General features: G+C 39.9%; 2 protein-coding genes across 2 annotated transcripts in view; both read right to left on the minus strand.

Moving 5' to 3' along the window:
- Positions 1 to 6,219: 6,219 nt before the first annotated feature.
- On the minus strand, positions 6,220 to 15,063 carry LOC140924863 (UPF0353 protein Mflv_3659-like). Its single transcript, XM_073374866.1, has 13 exons — positions 14,985 to 15,063; positions 14,232 to 14,388; positions 13,055 to 13,142; positions 12,275 to 12,349; positions 11,664 to 11,761; positions 10,818 to 10,928; positions 10,150 to 10,276; positions 9,395 to 9,474; positions 8,581 to 8,646; positions 7,532 to 7,646; positions 7,052 to 7,128; positions 6,592 to 6,661; positions 6,220 to 6,245 (listed from the first exon to the last, which is right to left on the minus strand). The coding sequence occupies exons 2-13, from the start codon at positions 14,370 to 14,372 to the stop codon at positions 6,220 to 6,222; spliced, it is 1,074 nt and encodes a 357-aa protein (XP_073230967.1). The 5' UTR covers positions 14,373 to 14,388; positions 14,985 to 15,063.
- Positions 15,064 to 17,617: 2,554 nt separating this feature from the next.
- The window catches only part of LOC140927410 (uncharacterized), a 28,250-nt gene continuing 23,155 nt past the window's right edge, over positions 17,618 to 22,712 (minus strand). Inside the window, exons 9-15 of the mRNA XM_073377049.1 lie at positions 22,160 to 22,231; positions 21,479 to 21,593; positions 21,191 to 21,267; positions 20,446 to 20,515; positions 19,709 to 19,791; positions 18,689 to 18,766; positions 17,618 to 18,249 (exon numbers count right to left, since the gene is read on the minus strand). Of these exons, the coding sequence (XP_073233150.1) occupies positions 18,163 to 18,249; positions 18,689 to 18,766; positions 19,709 to 19,791; positions 20,446 to 20,515; positions 21,191 to 21,267; positions 21,479 to 21,593; positions 22,160 to 22,231 (582 nt within the window). The 3' untranslated portion in view covers positions 17,618 to 18,162. The remainder of the gene's footprint in view (positions 18,250 to 18,688; positions 18,767 to 19,708; positions 19,792 to 20,445; positions 20,516 to 21,190; positions 21,268 to 21,478; positions 21,594 to 22,159; positions 22,232 to 22,712) is intronic.

Raw genomic sequence — 22,712 nt, forward strand, 5'->3', positions numbered from 1 at the left:
CTCTCTAAGGTCCTCTAAAAATGTATATTGTCATTTGACATACTCAATCCCTATTCTGTCACCACACCGCTCTACCAATTACCCTTCAATTGGGCAAATATATGACATCTGAATATGAAATTTTAACCAATCCTTTGAGAGAGAGGTCTGCCCCACAAACCTGTTATCCTGATGCTTGAGCTGCAGCAATGCAGTTCTCCAAGAGTAGCACCTTATCTAAAGGACCCATTTCCGTGAATGTCATGGAATGCAGGCTCCCCTACAGAGCGTCTGATTATCAGGAGCGAGTCCATTGGCTACTGTGTACCTCCAAACAAAGTGGAATTGATCTAAAAAGGTTAAGCTGTTAGAAGGACGACCTGTGTTCTTGAATACTTCCTTAAAAACTGAACGGGAGAGTGTGAGGAGACAAGAGAGGACTCAAGAGAGTTATCGGTTCCTTTCATGTGTAAAGGGTAAATGTACCAACACCTGTCATATACTGACCCAGCCCATGCGCACGACCATGACCGATCGGTAACATGAAGCAGCAATGAAGGGATGTGGAAATATGGCCGAAAAGTATCTCTGTATCTTGGTCTTAGCGCATACACTGGGGATGAGCCAGCTGCAATATGTTGACGAGAAACCTCTTGTTTAAACTTTCATAGTAGATCAAACAGATCTTTCAAACCTTAATCACTGAACAGAAACCGATGACATAAATATTGAACGACCTTAGAAAAAGGTTAAACAGGCGAATGGCCGGAACCCAGAACGGAAACACCAACTAAACGCTTTGTTTTTATGAATCAAAGTGGTCTGTTACAGCAGGGACCGTGTAACTATCTAGAGATCACAATTACAAGATAAAACAGGACATGTGCAACAAATGTGCTCAATCATGGTCCAAATATCATCGCAAAATATACGGCCGGAAAATTGCAGTGTTTATTTGTTTATTCACTGATTTGCGTTAAGTATCTCACTGTCGTAAATAATAGTATCTTGTTTCATTGATGTGTATTTTCTCGTGTCATACGTCATCTATCGCGAAATGGCGCGGGCAGCGAGGGACTCGGGAACGTGCAACGTAGCGTTTTTCAAAGCCTGGTGTTTTTTAAGATTATTAAAATCCTAATCCCCTTGCTAGTATCTTTCTTCGTATCTTAAAGTTTTATTTGGCATATAATGTATCGTGAAAAGTGCTGTTTTGATCTCTTAAAACGGACATCAACAGTCACTCGAAACAAATATAGAGCTGTCCGGTACAATTGCCAAGAACGACAACTTATGTGCAGATTTAGAATAAATCCTGTTTGCTAATAGGAGATCAGCCAGTTTTATTACCACTAGATCGCGCTCTTCCAATGTGCCAATTATTTCAAAAATGCCAGTACGGAACTTCTAATTAAACATTGGGTGATTGATACGCAGTTAATGCAGTTAAGGCAATTACAAACACGAACTCAGCCGGAATCGCCACCTGGCGTAAATTCACCTTAATTGTTTGCTTATATGCTCTGTACGCCAAGTTTGTCGATGTCGAAAACGGGTCCGCCGAATCAACTTGTGACTTACCACCACAAAAGTGTCTCTGTTTATTTGTTCCTGGGTATAAATTCCAGCAATGTAGGAGCTGCTCGTAAGGTGTTTCCTCACTGGTCGCAAAAACCGATAACACATCATTGATAATCATTTTTTCCCATAGTTTTACGGTTAGGGTATCGAACCAATTGGCTTTTAGGGTTAGGAGAGCTGCTACATTTTGCAGTTTCTCCTCTGCGTGATTAAGGGTTTAAGTTAGTTCTATCCCAAAATTATTCCAATTTTAAAAAAGCAAGCGCAAAACTGGCTAGGACGTTTGTCCTCATTGGTGGTCCGAGCTGCTCCTGATTAGTGCCGCAGGGCTTCGTGATTGCCGACAGTCCCAAACTCGCCCACAAGTTTGAGGTGTTGCATATTTTCTTTCGCGGCAAAATTGGTGATCAAAGCACGACTGAACTAAGTCAGTTACTCGGGGGGGGGGGGGGGGGGGGGGGAGAGGGGGAAGGAGGCACTCAAGGACAGTTTGGGTGGAGGTGTGCCGCCGATGATTGATTTCGTTTCGCATACAAAATAAAGTAAACTGTTAAGCTATCATCATCGAATCAGATTTTGGGAAAAATTCGCACAAATTCGCCAACCTTCACATTTCTTTTAGGCCTTCCGGCCCAAAAAGACATCCTGTTCAAACGTTTCAAGATCCTGAACTCAATATCCTGCTTAGCGACACATAACAAGTGACTAGCGCCTGGGGGATCAATTATTACTACCACTACTCACTATACCACATTTTTCGGAATGGAAGTGCTGCAATTATTTACTGTACTATATAAGGGTGATTAATTCCAGTTAGCCTTTCAGCTAGGCTGAAAGTTTCAATGTTTTTTTCTTGTGGTGTGCATTTCAACTCAAGTTGTTGATCTATGAGGACTTTCCAAATATCGACTGACATCACAATTAAAGCTAGCTGGCTTGAGACCACTTGTTCTCATCAAGACGCGCTAACAATTTCAATTCTTTCACCTTTACAGTCGCCCCCCTCCCCCCCCCCCCCCCCCCGCACATACAGACACACATTTGTAGGTTATGCATTATCAGTTCATGACAAATTCTTTGTGTAAAGTTTAGCCATAAGGGTAATTGTAATTTTTCCTTAGAAATCTTGCAAATGTGCAAACATGATTTCAACACTCAGTCTGATGTTTTACAGGCCGATACATGTCACTGTATGTAATTTTAAAAGTATCGAAATTGAGCTGAATTGAATTATCAATATCCAGGAAGTCCTCAATTCGATTTAACCCAATTGAGCGTTGTACAAGCTGAGATTTACTTCAGCGGTCTCTGCGGTGTACTCGGAATTCGCCTACATTCTCGGCTTTACACAGAGAACCTTTTAAAAACCTAAATAATCTTAGAAGGTCAGGTTCATAAATGTACCATTCATTAAAGTTTATGAGTTTTCAAGCTCGACAGACATGGCAAGTCAAGGAAGAGCGGGATTACCTGCATGCCGCGCGCGAAGAGGAGGGATTATTATACAGTTCCGCTTTTTCACCCTTTCTCCAACTAGAAGGCTTCTCCGATCACATTTTCTGTAAATCGCTACATGGGACTGTAGTTTTTTATCCTTTCTTTAATAGTAGGAAGTGAGATCAAATTTTGGTTGGGCGCTAAAGTAGTTTTAGATGTCGTCAGCCATTCACAGTCACATAAAGATAGCTTCTTGGAGTTTACATTCAGAATATCGAAGTCAGTGGTGTTGCAGGAAAATCATCTATTGCGAAAGCACGCAAAATTTCCATGCTTTACAGTTGTATGAGCCTCAACGAACTTATCGCAGTGATGAATTACCATCCCCGTACCCAAGCTCGCGTAGTTATTAGCCTGCAAGCGGACGGAATTATTTTTGCGCGTGTGAAAGTTTTCGCGGTAAAACCACCATTCTTTTGTCTCCTCCGCATTGTCCGCACGGCTTCGTAGCCTCTCCTCTATTATTACTTTGCTAGCGCTAACGATCCCATCAGCCGGGCAGACTACTTAGTGAAGTATTTTTATAATACAAAATGTTGGTTTCATGATCTTGAATACTCTGCTCTGGATCTAAGTAAGCAGTCAGAGCGAGACTCGAAACTGCAGCAGGGGCGTACCATGAGATTTTGAAAGTCTCGCACGGAAAGAAAAGGCACTCCAATCTTGGGGGAACTGGGGGCATGTTCCACCACAAAAGTTTTAAATTTAGGATCTGGCGAACATTCCATTTCCAGTCCATTTCGGAAATTTTCAGAAAATAAAATCGAAGGAAAATGCAGCAGTTAGTTGTTTATTTTACCCATCTCAAGCGTTATTCACCGTTTACACCGAGACCACAATGCACCTTGTTTATCCCCCAAAATTTTGAATTGCCATTATCTTCGATTTCTCTTGGGACGGCTGTTATACCTTGTAGAAATTGGACTATGGTTATGCAAAATGTTGGAGGTTAAAAGAGGGCATAACGTTCTGGGTGAAAGTTCTGAATGGAATAATAGTAAATAGTAAATGCTAACACCAAGACACCAATATGATGCGAAAAATTTATCAGTCATCCCGATAATGCCTTCAGGGAAAAAAATTATTTTTTTGCGAGATTTCAGCGGTCGCAAATTTTCGTATCTTTTGGGTTAAGACAGTTCTTCATATTTACGGTTAGCAAACGTACCAGAATGTTTGCACTGCAGATGAAAAGTAAAGTGTTCTTCATTCAGTCTAAAAAATGGGTCAATTCATAAAAATAGAAAGTGACTAAGTTGGGATCGCGAAAATTACATAGTTGCCCAAGCGTCACTAAGATGGGGTCTATAATTGGCCACAGAATAGACTATAATGGGGTAGGGGCTCTAAGAGGCCAGCGACACACATAAAAAAGCAAAAATTAACCCAAATACCCCCCCCCCCCGGAGGGTCTTGCCAGGTAACCTGTCGTCCGCTCTTGATCATGATCAAGCAGCTCTCACCAAAAGCAAGCGTGTTTTTAATTTGAGGACTATAAGTCTCTTATGAGTCAACTTTACTACTCCCTTAACATGCCGAACAACTGCCTAACATCAAAGTTTGTAACCGTTCTGTTGTTTCAACGACTCTTTTATTTCGCATAGCCAGAAATCACGGACGCGACGCCCGGGTAGACAGCGGCATTCTCATGTTTCGTAGGCAAACATGGCGATTTGATTTACAAAGAAATGTATGGAGCGAAAATTATACTTGAGGATAGAAAAAGTTTTCGCATACCTGTAGAATTTGTGAAGTCGGAATTCATTGGTAAAAAGTATCCGTAACCACACTGTAACCGTCTTTTTTGAGGCTGATTTTAGCTGTCATCTTGCTCTCATGATCCTTCTATTTACATGTGATAAATTGATTAAATCCCAGTCTTTCACCTGAACTGGCAGCGTTTGTGATGATGTGGTCTCTGATGCATTTTCGATGACATCCTGAAATTCAATATCGTGGCCCTCATATACAGCAATTTTCAGCTAAATTCAAAACGATTAACAGCGTCCTTTTTTGTTATGAAAACAAGACCGAAACATAATTAAGCTCTATTGGAATTTCACGCTAAAATCTGCCAAATCCACAGTCTTGAAACAGCGATATTTCAGATATTTCGGCCTTAATTCGAATTAGGTTCGGCTCGTGAAAAGTTTGGCGTCTGAACCGGGCCTTAGCCTATATATACTGTACAGAGTTCAGTTCATGTGCATCTGAAATGAATATTGTTCATTTATAGTATATGAAGGTTGAGTATCTACTAGTTTGACATGATGGGGTTCATCTTATTTTAGGGAGAACTGGAAGACAACCCCTACCCACCGCCCTCTAGAACAAGTAAACGACGTCACATTTAATTCGATTCCACCCACCGACAAAGAAAAGCAGCCTTTTTGATTTTATGCCTATTTATTTATCTCTTTAACTCGAGTATTCATTTATTTTTATGATTCTAAGCTTAAGGCATGACATTATCATTAAAAAAACTCAAATCATTAAAAACAAGAGTAAATGGGCGTGGTCTTACACGGTATCAAGAGCAAAACGCATCTAATGAGAACCGATTGAATATACAAAATCAAAATCTAACACATGCATTTTCATTAATACGATCACATTGTAAATATTTAAGTCTGATCGCGTCTACATTATTTAATAGTAACATGCTTAGTAAATATACGAGACATGGGTATAAGCTTGAAATACTCTTCAAACAAATGTAATTTTAAAATTTAATTTTCCGCAAACTGTGCAGGTCACTGAAATAATTGTTTAAACAGGCACGCGGCAAAGGTCAAAGCTCTGATTGATTGCGCTAAGAGAGAAAAGAAAACGTAGAAACCGAAATTTCCGCAACTGATAAGGCTCTTTTTAATCAAGAAGAATTCCATCATGTTTGAAGATTTCTGATACAAAAGCCAGATGTGTACACTAACTGGGGAATCACTCTCTATGATGACCTATACGGGGAGGCTCCGCCTGAAAGTGGTAGTACTACCTTTTTCATGCTTCAGGTAGGGATTTCATTACTAGCTGAAGTACTCTCTCTTGATAATGCTTATTTCCTACTTCAGTGTATTATATGTTTTGTCGGCGAGTTCCCAAGCCCGGCTTTACATCACAAGACAGACTTCATTAGATTGCTGCGTTCGGATTTGTTGACGGCTAAGAGAGGGCATCGACACAACGTCCTAAATTTAAAACAAAAAGAATATAGGTATATAAAAACAATAGGTTACCGCTGATTGTTTATATTTGCATCTTAATCACTGGCGAATCCGCCGGACCTCTAGTTAAGGAGGAAATGTCGGGTGTTGTCTAACCGAAATGAAGTACTTCGGTTTTGGTCCATAATTTAAGCCGAGGCTACCCGGGGATCCCTGGTGTCCTTTTGGCCCTAGATTCGTCATTGTGAGGTCAATCACTTTAATGCTCTACACTGCACGATATCTAAACTGTGTCTCGCTTATATGTACAGGACAGGTTTTGGTAATAACTAAGGGTTTCACCTTGGGTAAGTTGCTCAAAAATTCAAACCTCTGATAACACGACAGCCAACTTGAATTCCCTCAAGATCTATGATCACGCGTCTGTTTTCATCAACAACCTAAAACGTTTAATAATGTCAAATCCACCGAATAATTTTAAAAATTGTCTCGCTCGATTTCTTTCTCCCTGCAAGATGAATCGCAACTCACATGTAACAGATTTCTAGCAATTACTTTGGGCGGTCGTGTATGTCAACGTCGCGGCACTTTGATTGTGTTATAGTCATCCGGTTGCTGTCTTCTTCCTGAATTCTTCCCGCCTCCGCAAACGACTTCGCTACTGATAAAAAAAATTGGCACTAATCGGGTTGACTACGAGACACCTACCCCCCCTCGCTTTCTTAGTCTGTCGAGCAAACTTCGTCAACGCTTTGCGAGGTTCGGTTCCTCGCTCCCTATGTCTCGGTGTGTCGCTTCAGGTCTAAGAAGGGATATTTTGTCTGTCTCACCTTAATGTCATATGCAGATTCTTTTCCATAGCGGTAGGAATTTTTGGTGTCTGAATCCCACTGGACATCCACCCACCCTGAAATTAACCAAAGGATGTAAGCCATTTACAGGCAAGGGGAGAGGATCGCGGTCTCTCTGACATAACCAATACAGGTTCGCAAATGACTACCCTAAACTAGATCACGATGTGCAGAGCAAATTCAAATTAAACGCTAATTAAAACTTGTTCTATTTAAAAACATGGCACACAGCGAATTATGTAGTCAATAGCTGTCAAGGCCATATATCCAAGACAAACACAGCTGGGTTCTAGAGAATTTTATTTTTTAAATACCTCGAGACATGGCGCCTTCGCAGGCGGACATGGCAGTTTTACGTTGGTGATGATGTCATTAACAATGACGATTAAAATGAATTCATCAATCAATGACAAAACACACTAACTCTTACGAAAATAACAATATAGCATCACCACTGACCGGGTGTACTGTCGTTTTTAATAATGGTGCCAGGTCCATGTTTGTCCTGATCTCCCCATTTCCAGTCGGGTCCTCTGCGTACTCGCGTACCCACCGGAGGGGGTTTGGGGTAATTCTATGCAATGAAAAGGAAGAACAAATTAGACAAACCCTGTCTCCTCCCCAGAGGCCTCTTTGTGTTGTAAGGGGGCGGGGGAGAGGGAAAAAAGAAAGCGCGCGTGGGACGATGGGAAGGGGAAAGAGAGAAAGAGAGACTCCCATCTTTTCCCTCTTCCCATCTTCCCCAGGGCGCTTGTTATTTCTCGATCATTGCTTTTTTTATTAGGATTCCCAGTGGAAGCCAGCCTCTGCGGAGGAGAGAGAGACAAACCCGATTGTGGATTTGGATAATAATAGTAGATTAGTCCAAGAAAGAAACGATTAGAATTGTGATAATCGTAACAGTGTTGGATATGATCTCCATTTTAGTCCTTTTTTTATGTTACTTTAGTCTGCAACGATAGGTTAGCCGTAAAAAAAAAAAGAGCTTTGACGTAACACAAATTGGTAAAGTGGTCAAATCCCATTAGGTAGATAATGGAATCAGAGTTAAAAGTAAATGTATGAAGTTTGTTAGGAGGTTTCTTTTCAAGCTGAAGATTTTACTGATTAAACAGTGAAAGGTAATCGACTTTCACATGATATGGTTTGCAAGTTTCAGTTACTCTTGTTTAGAACAAAGAAACAAATATGAATCTTGGGGGTTATAGTGCGTCGGTGTCTCTTTAAACAAGTAACGTCTCGTGACCGCATCACTTGCTATTTAAAATTTGGTCTAAAATCGGAATACCCGCCATTTTGGATACGACATCTCGGATTATCATTGTGCCAAAAACCAGTATTAAGGACATTCAATCTAATCTAACTAAAAAGCAATTTAAAAGTAATGAATGAGCTTTCAAGTTTTGAGCTAACGCGGGTACAAAAACGCCCCTGCCTGGACACCCTTTCAATCACACCGTTAAGATCACCAAAAGTTCCTTGAAAACAAAAAACACCCACGAACTTACCCCAGAGTTATCATCACTATCGTCGTCTGCTACAATCATTGCCAAAAGTAAGGCCATCAGAGGACGCTGTGGGAAAAAACGTTAAGTGGAAGTAATGTTGGTGTCTTTATTGACAAAATGACACTAAAATTTATGTGTACCGTTTCAGACTTGCTATTTAACTTACCAAATGTATTTTCCATCACCGTATAATTCAAAGTAAGTTTCTTAGGTGAAATTACTGGTGGATAATCGGCCTCAAAACACGGTATCTGTAACAGTAGGTACCAGTGCTTCTTGAATATTAAAATGGTTAGAGACTTCTACTGGTGTTAGGGATTAACCAGCAAACAACACTCTTGCTTGCTTAAACGTGTGCTTTGATCATTTACCGGAAAACCAATCACAAAAGTCTAACCATTAAAAAAATTGTGTCCGTAGTCTCCCAAGCACAGGCTCTTTTAAGTCGTCACGCAATCATCTCCTAACGGAGAACGTTCGTAGGGAACGAACGCGTGACAAAGCCCTAACAACGTATCGGAGTAGCTAATGGGAGACTTTAGTATCCGTCGGGGGATGGTGTTCGTACAGTGCGGAAGATGAATTTATTAGCCCGATGGGCTTTTGCTAACAGCGAAAACATTTTATTACCTTGTTAGTGTCTTAGCTAAAAGCGACTGAGGCTAGTGTTTTTTGCACAATATTTCAGTTTTTTACTTATCGGCTTTATGGATACTTTTTATTTTACTGAAATTTATAGAAAATATCACAGAAAAGGGGGAAGGTCCCCTCTACCCGACCCCTTGATGAACCAGTCATGAATATATTTCTCTACCAGTTCAGTTTCATTCATTTCCTCGCCAAGTCCTCTCATAAATTGTTGCAAAGCAATCAAAGAATGGAGCTGGGCCAAATCTGTTGGAAAGAAAAAACGGAAGTAAATATGAGCTAAATGTAATACACTGTAGAGCTGGAAGTGAGGAACGGGTGAATTATTCGTTCTGATGACGAGCCAAAACTCGATAATAAAGCCTTTTAAAACGCCCATATTTCTACTTATTGAACTAACGCACTTTGTTGTAGTACGGCGAACTTGCATACCATCTCTCTCTTGATCGTCTTATTAAATGAACCAATCAGAACGACTTAAAGTTAGTCAAACGCCGTTGTTATGTCTGCATGAAATTCCTAACTCTTCCCCTCTGCGAGCAATAGCAATCACAAACTCCTTGCTTGACTTTCCTCACATTTTTTCTTATCAGAAAAATTTATGAACCCGACTAACAAGGCTTCCCAAAATATCCCGCTATATCCTTCCCCACAATTTTGCCTACCCTTAGTAAATGAAAGGCCCCAAAATTAAATGGGCAAAGTTCAACGACTAATCGCATTACAGAAGAAGTGTCTACCGTAGTTAGTGTAAAACGGACATCTCTAAAACAAAAGCTAGACCAATTTTAATAAAAGAGCCCCTCTGTTTACTTCTTTCACAACTGTACGTAAATCTCAAAAGCTGTAGAAAATCAATACCAACGTCGTATCCAGGGCTAATATTATAACTGGAAACACGGATAACTTGTTTTCACTCACCGTGAGCAAATTTAGCGATGAAACGCGACAATAGCACCTGCCTCTTGAAGAATGTACTAAGCTCTTGCATGTCTTGAACCATCACGTACATCCCTCCAGTCACTTGAGCGATGCTTTCAAGAAGTTTCTTTCATAAGGAAGGCAAAATTGAAAGTTTAATGGGACAGTAGCCGCGTAATGTTATATAATAATATGTCTTAGCGGGAGTATTCGATTATTTCAATATACGCGTGGTAAAAAAAAAACCGAAAAACTCCAAATTAATAGTTAATTAAAAAGATCAAATCATTAATTTTAATACTTTCTATTACTCCAGCTGGCAGAAAAAAATTGACGAAGATGATCATCAGTCTTTCCCTATAGCCAAGGTAATTGTTAATTATTTTGATTTGTTACGCGGAAATATAAGGTGGTCAGTTGTATAATTAATCTATAACATTCCAGGAAAGCAGATGTCGGTCATTTTGTTCATTACCACGAAATCCTTCAACAAAGACCGGCTAGTATCTTTATTTCTTGAGTCATGAATTAAAACTAGTTTTCAAGCAAAATGCAACTATGGGTTTAAATTGGTTAAGGAGAACGTTAGAACAATTATAATTTTAGATCTTTTACAGCTTCATCATAGTCTCAGTCAAATTCGAAAAGACAAACAAAATTGTCCTTACCTTGTCTGCTTTGCCACACCCAACACAAGCAATTGGAATCTTATGTGGAAGGCCCACCTCTTGCCAGCGAGCTCCAAAAAGAACTGCAGCGACTAACACTTCTTTCAAGGCCTGTGAAAACAATCCAGAAACATCTAAACTTCCCACCTCCTTCTCTAGTTGAGTACAAATAAAAACAGGCGAACGTAGCCAGACGACTGGTGAATATTACATCAGCGCGTGGCTTTTTCTATTCTTTTTTCTTGTTTTCAGTTAAGACGTACAGTCATAAAACTTTAACGCGGGGCGCAGAGACGTTACTTGCGGCCTTGATTCCAGTTAAAGGTTACAGCTGAAAGCGCGAATCACCTTTGATGCCTCGCTAGGAAAGCTTTGCTTTTCGAATGGGTCGCCTGTAGGGCGAGTCGTTCGTTCCTATTGAGCGGGAGCATTGGATAAAATTTTGGATAATTACCATGATTTGTAACAAGATCGCATGTCCAATTTAATCGGTCAAACAATCGAATCTACATTATACGGTGAAGGCGATTCGCGCTACCAACTGTAAAATGTACCGGAATCAAGGTCACAAATAACTCCTATGCCCCCTTCGACTTAAACAGTACCTCCTTGCGCATTTATTCTGTCACACCGTTTCATTACGTTTCTGTTCTTCTTGGATCCGGACAGTTCCCCTCTTTCAGGATTTCTTGAACACAAGGTTGCATTGCTTTCAGACGTGTTGACTTGACATTCAAAGTTTAAGTTTTGAATTTTATCATTGTCATACGATTTCGGCTGGTTTAAAAAAAATACTAAGTGGCAAGCTTTAGATTATTTTAACTGACAGAGAAATCATAGCCTTACTTGTTCCGTGTCGCGTCCATTTTCATCCGTAGGCTTTCCATCAGTCATAAGGATAATACGTGGGCAGAGTTTTCTTCCGTTTACATTAACCACACCCCCTAAAAAGTTGAAGAAAACAACTAGAGCTGGTAAAATAAAGCGTTGTTTATTAAATTAATGCCGTTCATGGCAGTTAGGGGCTCTTAGATACTCAATGAAAATGTTTGAGTGCATTACAGGTTAAATTCAAACAGCATTGGTTCTCATGTAATTAGTTTGCGGATTTACTGATACAAAGTATTAAAGCACGAATGGGATGGCTGACAATGCAAAATATGAAATGTACCCCACCCCGTGACAGCAATTTAGATGTAACGCGTAGATCGTCAAAAGCTACGCCTCAGGCAATATTTGGGCGACTGGTATGTGTAGCCTGCCTTGCAACCGGCCCGCGTACTCGTCTAAATCATTTGTATACAGAAGGTTTAGAGCGTCTGCGATGCAGGCAAGGTATGTGTAGGGCTAAAGAAATTCAGGTCCACTAAAATCTTACAGAGCTTACATCGAAGGGCAGCTGAAACCTGATGTCAGGAAATCGTTCTATCACTAAAACGTGGACAGCGGCGTCTTACCGTTGGTCACTATTTCTTTCAGTGCTGTCAACAAGCCGTCCTTCATAGGAGTCACACCATTAGCTTTAAGACCAGCTAAAAGAGGAAGAAGAGGTAACTGAGTATCAGTGATGGTAGACGTTACGTAGGATCTTTTAACAATTATTCCACGAGTGCGCGTTGGATGTGCTACGCGCTTCGTTGGCCATAATTATCTCATATCCAGCAAGTGCGATTTTATTTGTAAAAACAACCGATTTTCAGCTTGTTTTTAATTTTGAACGGGCGCGTACAGTTACCATATTTGGAGAGCATGGTATAATGGCTGATATACCATGATGGCTAAGGCCATCATAGCTCCAGAATGGCATTATCCAATAATTAATAATTTGTAACACGTCGACGCTTCAGTTATAGACCACCTTGGAAATTAACTTGAAAACTAGCAATAGATCTGGCCCTTTACGAGTATGGGCCCCGGTAAGTAACCAAACGCTGAGATGATGGAGGCTGGTCGGTTACCTTGGCAGTTATTTAAATTCATTATTGATTGTTTACTGCGAAGGCTATTTCCAACATTCACATCATGTTTCTTCGCCGAATTTGTCACATATTTGGTAGTGAAGGAAAATTTTATTGTTTTCCCCTATCCAAATCCCCACCACCACTTTCCGAAATACATTTAGCAGCATCCAACCGAACATACACTATACGTAACATAAAATAACGTGCTAGATTCTTTCCCGAGCTCGAGCTTTCCCAATATATTAACACTTACACACATAAATTCAGAACACTTACCAATTTTTCTACGAATGCTGGGGTAATCTGTTGACAGGCTGTGCAAAACTTGCGTCTTTGCTCCAAATTCCACGATGGCGACATTTTCCTGTTCAAATGAAATGAAAAGTCAGTTTAAAAAATAAAATTCAATTAACTATGCGAACGTATAATACGAAGGACGGTTAAGTCAAGTGGAATTCACTGATTAATGAAATGGAACTAGAAGAATTAAGGACGTCCGGTAGTGCAAATATAACCTTTACCTCCACATCACCACCCCCCACCCCCTCCCCCACAATCACTGCATTAATGTGTTCGTGTCGATTTCCTGTAAAGGATTCCACTACTACGCCTCAAGTGAGTAATCTTTGAACTTATAGTTAAGGAGTCGTTTCTTGGAAAATCACGCGCGCGCGCGTAGCAGAGAAAAACAAAATTGAAGCACAGTCACATTGTTTAACAATGAAGAAAGCAGAACCAATTTTTTTATAATCCTGCCTATAAAGACAGCGAGCTAATGTTTTGTTTTCTTTTCCTCCTTAGAGTTTTAAATGCATCTTTTTCATTTCTTTGTCTTCGTAAGATTATAATTTTTGCAATTAGTTAACCGCCAAATATTTATTTGAAAACTGATGAATCTCTCTCGCTTTCTACTTTTTTTACCTCAATTTAATTGCAGTTATTTTCTTTTCGTATTATTCTTGGCCCGCCTAGACGAGCTACAGCTATTTGCGGTGCCAGGACACTTGTAAAAATATTCTTTAGAAAATTTATTATAAAATCGTGTCTTGTCTTGTCTTGTCTTAACAATAGCTCTCAGTCAAGGAGAGCCTGAGGAATTCTAAATATTTTTTAAAACTCTTATTGACGGCTTTTTTGACCAATGAGCGTACAGAAATTTCTACAATTATATTTTGTCGTAAAAATAGGACCTCGGCTTCTTGATAAACATCGTAAACAAGTCATTTCCGATTAAGGCCGGAAGGAGCTGCTTTCTGAGAAATTGATGATCTAGCTGTAAACAACAATTATTCACAAGATCGCACAACCACGAATGGTGGTTTTAAGAAGGAAATCAACAGTTAATTAAAAAAAAAGGAACAAAATATCAATCGATATCTTTGGCAGTAAGAAAAATAATTCGTTTAGGGCTATAACCGTTTCTCTATTTAAAAACAAGAAAGCAACTGGTTACCTGTAAACCCGCTTGTCTTGCAGTGTCTTCCACTCCATCAAGAAACTTCGAGGCTGCAGCCTTGAGCTGGTTTATACCTTCATTATTGTTAGAGCCCATGGAGCCCGAGGTATCCAGGCACAGAACTGTATCCAGGGGCATCTTCTTTAACTTTGTGCTAAGAAAGGTGTATTGCGATAGATAATATACAAGTATCAGTAAAAGTCATTTTAAAAAGCCAAAGCCTTCGCTAGGCGCGGCTCTGAACGCTCACAGCTGGGTTCCAAGCTCAAGAAGGATCTAATTCTTTCCACAGCAAGCATTTGGAACTACAAGAAGAGAGTTTTGTCATAGCTTTAACTTTTCTTCAACACACCTATGCAATTTCTTTCTTGATATGCAAGAACTAACTATACTGCGTCATAATTCATAACTTTCTGCACAGACATAACAATACAATTCCAAAAAAGCGAAGTTCATAACTGTCAACATTGACTTAACTTCACTGTTTTGTTATACAAATGTCCTCAAGATTTCTAGCTGCTCTGACAAGCTTTCAATGGTGCTATATACTCTCCGTCTGGTGTAGCATATGAAGTAAGCTTCACTTCCTCCAGGCGAAGCGCAGCAGCTAGGTTTCAAACCGAAACTAACTTCCGCCACTTCCGCCCGAAAAATATTTATCCCTTAGCACTGAGGTCGACATTGAACCCTAATGAAGAAATTAAATCTATCTTTTTATTCGTTTAAAAAGACTTTCCTCACGACACATACCTCAATTTAGAAAGTCGAGACTTGAAAAGTGTTGGAGAATCAGTTCTGTTCTTCGGATATACAAAACAGAGTGCATCCAGTTATTTATAAACACCCAAACAACGAATCAGGTCAAACCAGTTTCTACGCCTTTGCCTCGTTTTCGTAACGAGGAAGGAGTTAGGAGATTTGCAATGTTTGAATACTTTTTTCTTGCATGGTCAGGGCGTTGAGGTCGAGGAGAAACAGCTTACTGTAAATTGCAAATATACTATCCATATCCTTCAGGGATTTTAAGGGAATGGTGTGTGGGTTTTTTAACGTCCCAAAGAATTTGATCGTATGTGCAAGGTTTGTGACACGAAGCTCATCATTATCATATCGTCATTATCCGAGAACAGTAGACTGGCAATGTCATAACAATAGCAGCATATTCTCCTCACTTCTTTAAAGACCCAGCTGAGTATTGAATTGGACCGCGGCCAGGCTGTTACTGGCGTCAGAACACGATCCTGCCCGCCTGCAGGAAAGATGCTTACTTCACCAAACTGGATAGAAACGTAAATTGAATTTAATCTAGTCATCCGCGTGGAAATTAGGGAGCTTTAGCATCGCCAACGGCGACGGTAGAGAAAACGTCGCTTTGAAATGGTATTCGCGTTTGTTGAAACGTTGTCGCGTTTATTCCAATCCGCTGAAAATGTCAAAATTATAATAATGTAGGCGAATTTCCCTAGAGTTGTTTCTTGAGGACCGCATTCAAGTTTAGAAAGAGAAAGAACATTTCGTCGTCGCTTGTTTACGTCCTCCATAAAGCGTGAAATCAGGCATTTTCACGTCGTAGTCGTGCAGTGACGGCAAAGAAATAACACAAAAGCGTGATGCACGTTCAGAGTTGTTGTTTTGCTTAAGAAACCTATTGCTGTTTTTGGCGTTCTCGTTGCCGTCGCCGTCGTCGTTGCTAAAACTCCCTATTATTTGGAGGACGGGGTAGGGTGGATTTGCAAAACTGTTTGTACGTCAGGAAAATGTCTTGCTACGCTCCTTAAAACGATTGATTCCTAACAGAGGCATACAGTCGAACCTCTCTAATACACACACCGAAAGGACAGAGCGAAATGTCCGTATTACTAAGCCATGTCCGTATAAAAGAGGTCACTATGATGACGTCAATTTTATAACTCCACTTACAGTTTTAAGTGTTGAATAGCTAAAACTATGCTCACACTAATCTTTAAACTACATTTCAATTTATTAATTACAGTACAAAGACACTGTCCTTCAGTAGCATAGAACATTGTACATCTCAGCTACAACTGACACCTTTCGCAAATTCTTGTTTAATATGCAAAGACTGGGCTTTTGAAATCAACTGACGTCTGGTAATTGAGTTGTAACGTTAAGCACAATTCTGAAAGCGTCTTTCGCTGTTTTGCAAGTGCAGCAAACAGTAACTAGAGTACAAAATGTAATAGAAAAGATCTTTATGCTAACTGTAGTTATCCAAGCCTTAAAAAATTCGGTTATGTTCCTGAATACACCTTTCGCAAATTCTTGTTTAATATGCAAAGACTGGGCTTTTGAAATCACCTTGCAGCCATACTGGATTCACCCTGTGCAGATTCACCTGATTGAGATTCGGGATTCACCAGATCACCGCAGAGTGCGTAATAAAGAGGTTATTATAAGTTTATACATATTTACTCTCTGGGGGCGAGATTTAGAGTCCGTTGTCCGTATTAGAGAGAGTCCGTATTATAGAGGTTTTTTGAAAGAAAATATATGAGAATTTTGTCGGGACTTTGGAAACTGTCCGTACTGGAGAGGTGTCCGTACCGAGAGGTTCGACTGTATTTGAGCACAGTATTTGCACTGGTACCGTTCCTATTATCGTTCGTGCCATGTTTCTAATTGGGTTGTTGTTCAAAAAGTAACAAGACTCTTTGAAAGCGTTCATTTGGGCGGATTGTATATCGTAGACAGAAAGACTTGAAAGTAAACAAATGAGGTGCGAGGGCAATACAGCTTCACTTGTAACTAAGTAACTATTAAGTTGCAATAATTATTTTTTAGAGCGCCCTGTCCTAGCCTTGAAAGCAAGATGTCTTTCAGTTTCCAGGGAGCGCGACAACCGCAAATACCGCTGCGTTCGCAGGCTTGACCAGGCTTTGCGTGCCCAATTGAAGCAAATATGGCGAACTAGAAATCTATATTTGGGCACCGCCCAAATAATAAGCGCCCCGTCCCAGTTGAGCGACCCCTGAAAAAACACCCTAGGCGCTACTTCGATTAATTGCCGTAGATAATTGTTAGTAATAGGAAGTCGAGCAGAAAATGCTGTGTACCTACTGTGATCATTACACGGAAAATGCGTTGATCAGTGATGGGCTATATCCTAAAAAATATTAGGGTTTAAACGGCCTGGAATCAATAATGATGTATATTTTAAGTAGCTCAATGGAAGGAAAGCAAAATCGTATTATTTTTAGCAATTTGCTAAAAAAAGGACAAAAGACAACCTTAGATCTAAGATCTTAAAAAGCGCCTCTTTACAAAACAATAAGGAACATTTTTGCCTTTGGGTTTGTCCATCTCTCATGATAGTGCCCATAAAATTGGATGGAAAAGTTAACAAATTAATAAATAAAAACGCCTTTTAAAAAATTGACTCTTTATTGTTAAAGGTAAGTCCACAACAAAACTTTGTACGCCATGTCAATTTAGAAGTTATAACTCACTCAATTTTAGGAGTGCCTGTAAGCTAGCTAAAAGAGCAGGTAAATACACTTTCACACTTATAAAACAAAGAGTTATATTTAAAAAGAAGGTATGTCTCCTAAAATTTCTAAAATTACCCAACAAAAGCCGAGGGAGGTATTTCCATTTTTTTTAATACTAACTATTCAATTAACTGTTTTGTTTTTTATTATTACTTATTATTATTATTACGTTATCAAATTACATGTTACAGCCCTCAAGGGGTAAAAATTTTAATCAGTGCTCCCTTGATTCAAAATCATGTCTTTCGACTCCTCAAAGTGTTGCTAAAGTCTGAATTGAGACAAATAAATTCCCTCTTTACGGTGCCAAATAACTGTGCACATTATACCAGTTTAGTTTATAAGTCTTTTAAGGCAATCTTGCGGTTAATGCTTTGTCGCGAGGATTATGACCAATCTAGCTTCATTGTTGATTCTCATTACATCACGTTGCACACATCAGACGATGCCTGCCTTCCCAACGTTGGCCTTCCCAACGTTGGCCGACTGCCAATCAACAAAACGTCCTAGATTGAGAAAACAGAACATTGTAGAAGAAACTCTTTAAGTCAGTGGTAGAATTAGAAATTTATACATACACACACAAATATAACCTTTTTTCGAAGAGAATTAGCATATATCACTGAAAAAATAAAACAGATACCGTAGGACAGTTAGACCCCCCTCAACAGACCCACCCACCAACCAACAAATTGGGCTATTTCTATGTTGTTATTTGGTTAGTTGTTCGCTTTTACCGCCTTTGGACTCGGTAGGTGTCATTTAGGAGACAGTTGACTGTAAGTAGACAGCTACAAGGTGAGAGAGGAGTTACTAACGTCAAGCCTTTTAGAAAAAAAACCAGGAAATGAACAAATGGACGAAGTAGGGATGATAGGGACGGAATATACGAACCAACGAACGGACAAATGGATGACAAGATGGACAAAATAAAAGAGGGCTCACCGCTGGGTGAATCAAAAGGTCAGAAGCTCCTTCGGCACCATAACGATAAGTGTTTTGATGTCCATTTGGCCAACGGACCTACAAAAAAGCAAATTCTTCATGATATGGTGCTAGTTTTGCTAGCTCTCCGGTTGGGCTCGAAAAGCCTTTGAGTGTTTCAAGAAAGTATGAAAAAAGTGTGTAACGCTTCTTCCCTGAAATTCGTAATTCGCTCTGCATGAATTTGCATCAAGTGCCCTTCGACTGCACGAAACAACATGTACAAAGAGCTTTTCCACTCACCACGTGGCCAGCATCTTTGCAATTTTATTGGAACAAAAGAATTAGCGTTTACATATTAGGAACAAGAATCGCCCAAAAGCGATTTTAACTGGACTGCCGAAGGCAATTTTCCAGGGGGAGGGGTGCTGTACACACTTAGGTCACCACATAACCTTGTCGCTAAACCATTGGGTGACATAGCATCTCCTGTGAGAGTTAAAGATAAACTCATTTGAACATTGTACCCTTTTGGAACACTTATAACAAGAAAAATGAGTAACATTATTTAGTCGGGGTTGTAAATAGTAACTTTTCAAGTTCAACCATTATAAATAAAAGTAGGCAAGTTAGCCTAAGCAGGAAACAATAAACGTTATTTTCAAGCACCCCTTCCCCAATCCCTCTGTCTCCCCCCAAAAAATATAGAGTGACATAGACTAACAGTATAACGTGACTAATTTGACCTAAACGGTAATTCCAAAAATCACAGTCGTTCTGCGGGTCATAAAACGCTGTCAACAAGCAATACATTTCTCAATTTGGTTCTTATACCCCCGCGATGGAAAAATCGAGGGCATTTTTTGAACTGGACTCGCCACAGGCAGCCCAGTTAAAGAGTTCAACTCAGACAGGATTAGTCTTGACGTCATGTGAAAACGCTCTATTGGTTCTTTGTGCCATATAAACAGGGGACGGGGGGGGGGGGGGGGGGGCTCTGCATATAAACAAATAAAAGTATGCCAAATAAAAGTAAATTACCTCTACAACTCCATTACGAACGGAGAAAACACGTCCAATATTTCCGGCCCCCCCATCTTGGTCTCCCCATTTCCAGTCTGCTCCTAAAATACATTACAATCGAATTAAACACACACGCTTGTTTTGTACTATTTTTACGGTCAATCAGACATAAAAATCTAAGAAAATGTTAATTTTGAGAGTACTTGTCCTGCGAATAGTTAATGAAGACGAATGAAGCAAAAGGAAACAGAAGTTATTCTAGTGGTGGTAGAAGGGTTACAGGAGTTAACTCTAAGTTCAAGCAGAAATCTCCAGTGTACTTTCTGGGAAAAAGAAAACGGCTCTCCTGGAAAGTCGCGTGTCCGACGTAAGGGAATCCGGGAAAATATTCCTTGTGCTATCCAGAATCTTACGCTTTGGAATCCTAAGTACAAGTCAAGGAATCCAGTATCCCAAGACCCGATTGGAATCCAGAATCCGTGTTCCAATGACCAAGACTGAAATCCAGTACCTGGAATCCGGAATCCACGGCGTGGAATCAAGAATCCAAGCTGTCTCGGATTCCCTTATATGGGGCAATGGAAAGAGTCGTTATTTTACAAAGGCTTTTTATCTGGCTCTGAAAAGGAGAACATGAATTGAACTCAAGCTCAAGCACGCAAAAGCAATGGTTTTAAAATGGCCTTTGGGTGACTACAGGCTTTTTGTTTTTGATAAATATTATAAAAACAGTATCAACCACTCAACATTCTAACCTCTGATAACACGACAACCAACTTGAATTCCCTCAAGAGCTATGATCACGCGTCTGTTTTCGTCAACAACCTATTACGTTTAACAGCAAAAATGCTCGCCAAATCAGTCTAATATGACTGATCTTCCCGATCTTAGTTGTTGTCTTGTGGGAAAAGTGCCTTATAATGTTTCAAGTACGGCTTTTGTAATGAGATCTAGTGATAATGGGGTAATGGGTTTCACTAGGTCCAATCTTGTGTTGACAGCTATTCAGCTGGTCAAGAACTAAGAGCTAGAGCTTGGGCGCATGGGGCGGCATGCCTATTTCCTTTCGTAAACGGTCGATGCCACCATAGGTAACCAAGCCTTATAAAACTTTAGATTTTTTCGGACATTTGGCTGGTCGATGTGGTAGTAATGTGGTAAGGGAGAAAGATAAGGGTACGAAAAGTCCGCATTCGAGGTCCCTGGGTTGCGATTTTCTTTCTTTTTAATGGGAACACTCTCAATAACAGGTCAAAAATTTTCTTGTCTTAAAAGCGACGAAAGGTGATTCGCGTCTCAAACGCTTTCGATTACTGAAAATGTCCACGGAAGGTAGAGCATTTCATAGCATGGCAGTTTCCTCATGTCAGATCATGATCGGTAGGGTGTTTGTTCCTAGAGTCAGATTTATTCTCAAACATTGCTCTTCAAACCAAACTTTTAGCTTCAATACGAACACCAATAAACGACGGAGTAGAGAAAGTGTTTGTTATGTGTCACCTTAATATCAAATGCAGAATCCTTTCCATAGCGGTAAGAATTTTTGGCACCTGAGTCCCACTCGACATCCACCCACCCTGAAATTAAACGTAATCATATAATCATAAAACTGGAGGGCCATTTTAAGTAAAAGAAATAGAAGAAGTCCTTGTCCACAACGTTGTCAGGTACGTTAGTATACATCAAATCAGGACAAACTCGGTTCAAATCATCGATCAGAAAATAACATAACATACCAACTACAACAAGCATAACAAATATATTTTGTACAACAACACTAATACTGACCAGGCGTGCTGCCGGTTTTAACAATAGTGCCAGGTCTATGTTTGTCTTGATCTCCCCATTTCCAGTGGGGTCCCCTACGTACACGTGTACCCACCGGAGGGGGTTTTGGGTAGTTCTAATAAATGGGAGGAAAGTTAATCAATGCAAAAATAATCTTTAGTTAAGATTATAGTGGGTAAACAAGCTAACAACTGAAAAGCGTTCGAATTACTTTTAAATTGACGAAAAGAGCTTTAAAGGAGACCCCCTAGTTAGCGTTTCCATTGTAACGTGATCCACAAATCGTGATAATGTTGGAAACAAATATTCCACACCTATTGATGATATTGAACATTAAAAGTAAGGATCCCAGTTTCTTAAGTGCTGTATTTTTTACAAGCTTTGGAGGTGAATTTAGTTAGAATCTGATGGTTTTTGATAGCTCGAGTATAGTACGATCTGTAACTAAACACATTGTCATGCGGACTGACACTGTCCTTTAAATTATATGTGCAACCAGGGCTATCACTAAGGGCTGGGGTTCGGGGATTTACCGCGGCTACTGTGAGCATAATAACCAGCTACTTTCATAGGGAACAAAAAATAAACCAAAGGGACATTCTAGCTGTTTAATTATGCAACTTGAAATATTAGTGACAGCCTTGTGCAACTGTAGTAACGTTAGTAACGGTACAAACTTACCCCAGGAACATCATCGTCATCACTATCGCCATCCGCTACAATCATTGCCAAAAGCAGTGCCATCAGAGGTCGCTATGAGAACAAATAATGAGTGGAAGTAGGGGTGATATTTTACCGGTGACCCACTAGTTTCTATTGTGGCCCACAAATGGTTAAGGAACTGAGCAATTATTTTCAATAGGTATAACAAATAAGAGTTCCATCTGACCAGGGAGGAAAGCCAGTTGGCTATTTAGGAGCATGACCGAGGACTTTAACTCGGGGCTACTAAGAACAACCACAGATAGTGGTGATAATATAATGGGATTTGAACCCAGCCACGGTGGTGAAATCCAGGGCTCAGTTCCTGAAACGCCAATTAGTGCTAATTAAAGTTTAAAATTGTGTTCCCTACTTTGTATTTACCTTCATTTGCCTTGCTTGAAATATCATTTTGTTTTATACTTACTGTATCTTGGAGTACAGGCTTTATAGTATTTTGTAAGCTTGAGTTATATGTTCTTAGACAAGAAAAACGTTATTAAAATTTGGCTTAATCTTTCAAGGAACCAGA

Source organism: Porites lutea, chromosome 2 (genome assembly GCF_958299795.1).
Source record: "Porites lutea chromosome 2, jaPorLute2.1, whole genome shotgun sequence".
Taxonomy (NCBI): Eukaryota; Metazoa; Cnidaria; class Anthozoa; order Scleractinia; family Poritidae; genus Porites; species Porites lutea.

Coding starts and splice junctions, on each gene's coding strand:
- LOC140924863 (XM_073374866.1), bottom strand. CDS start 14,372: ATGCCCCTGGATACAGTTCTGTGCCTGGATACCTCGGGCTCCATGGGC. Junction 8,647..9,394: donor AAATGAATGAAACTGAACTG/GTAGAGAAATAT, acceptor TTTTTCCCACAG/CGTCCTCTGATGGCCTTACT. Junction 7,647..8,580: donor ATAGTGATGATAACTCTGGG/GTAAGTTCGTGG, acceptor TTCATTGCATAG/AATTACCCCAAACCCCCTCC.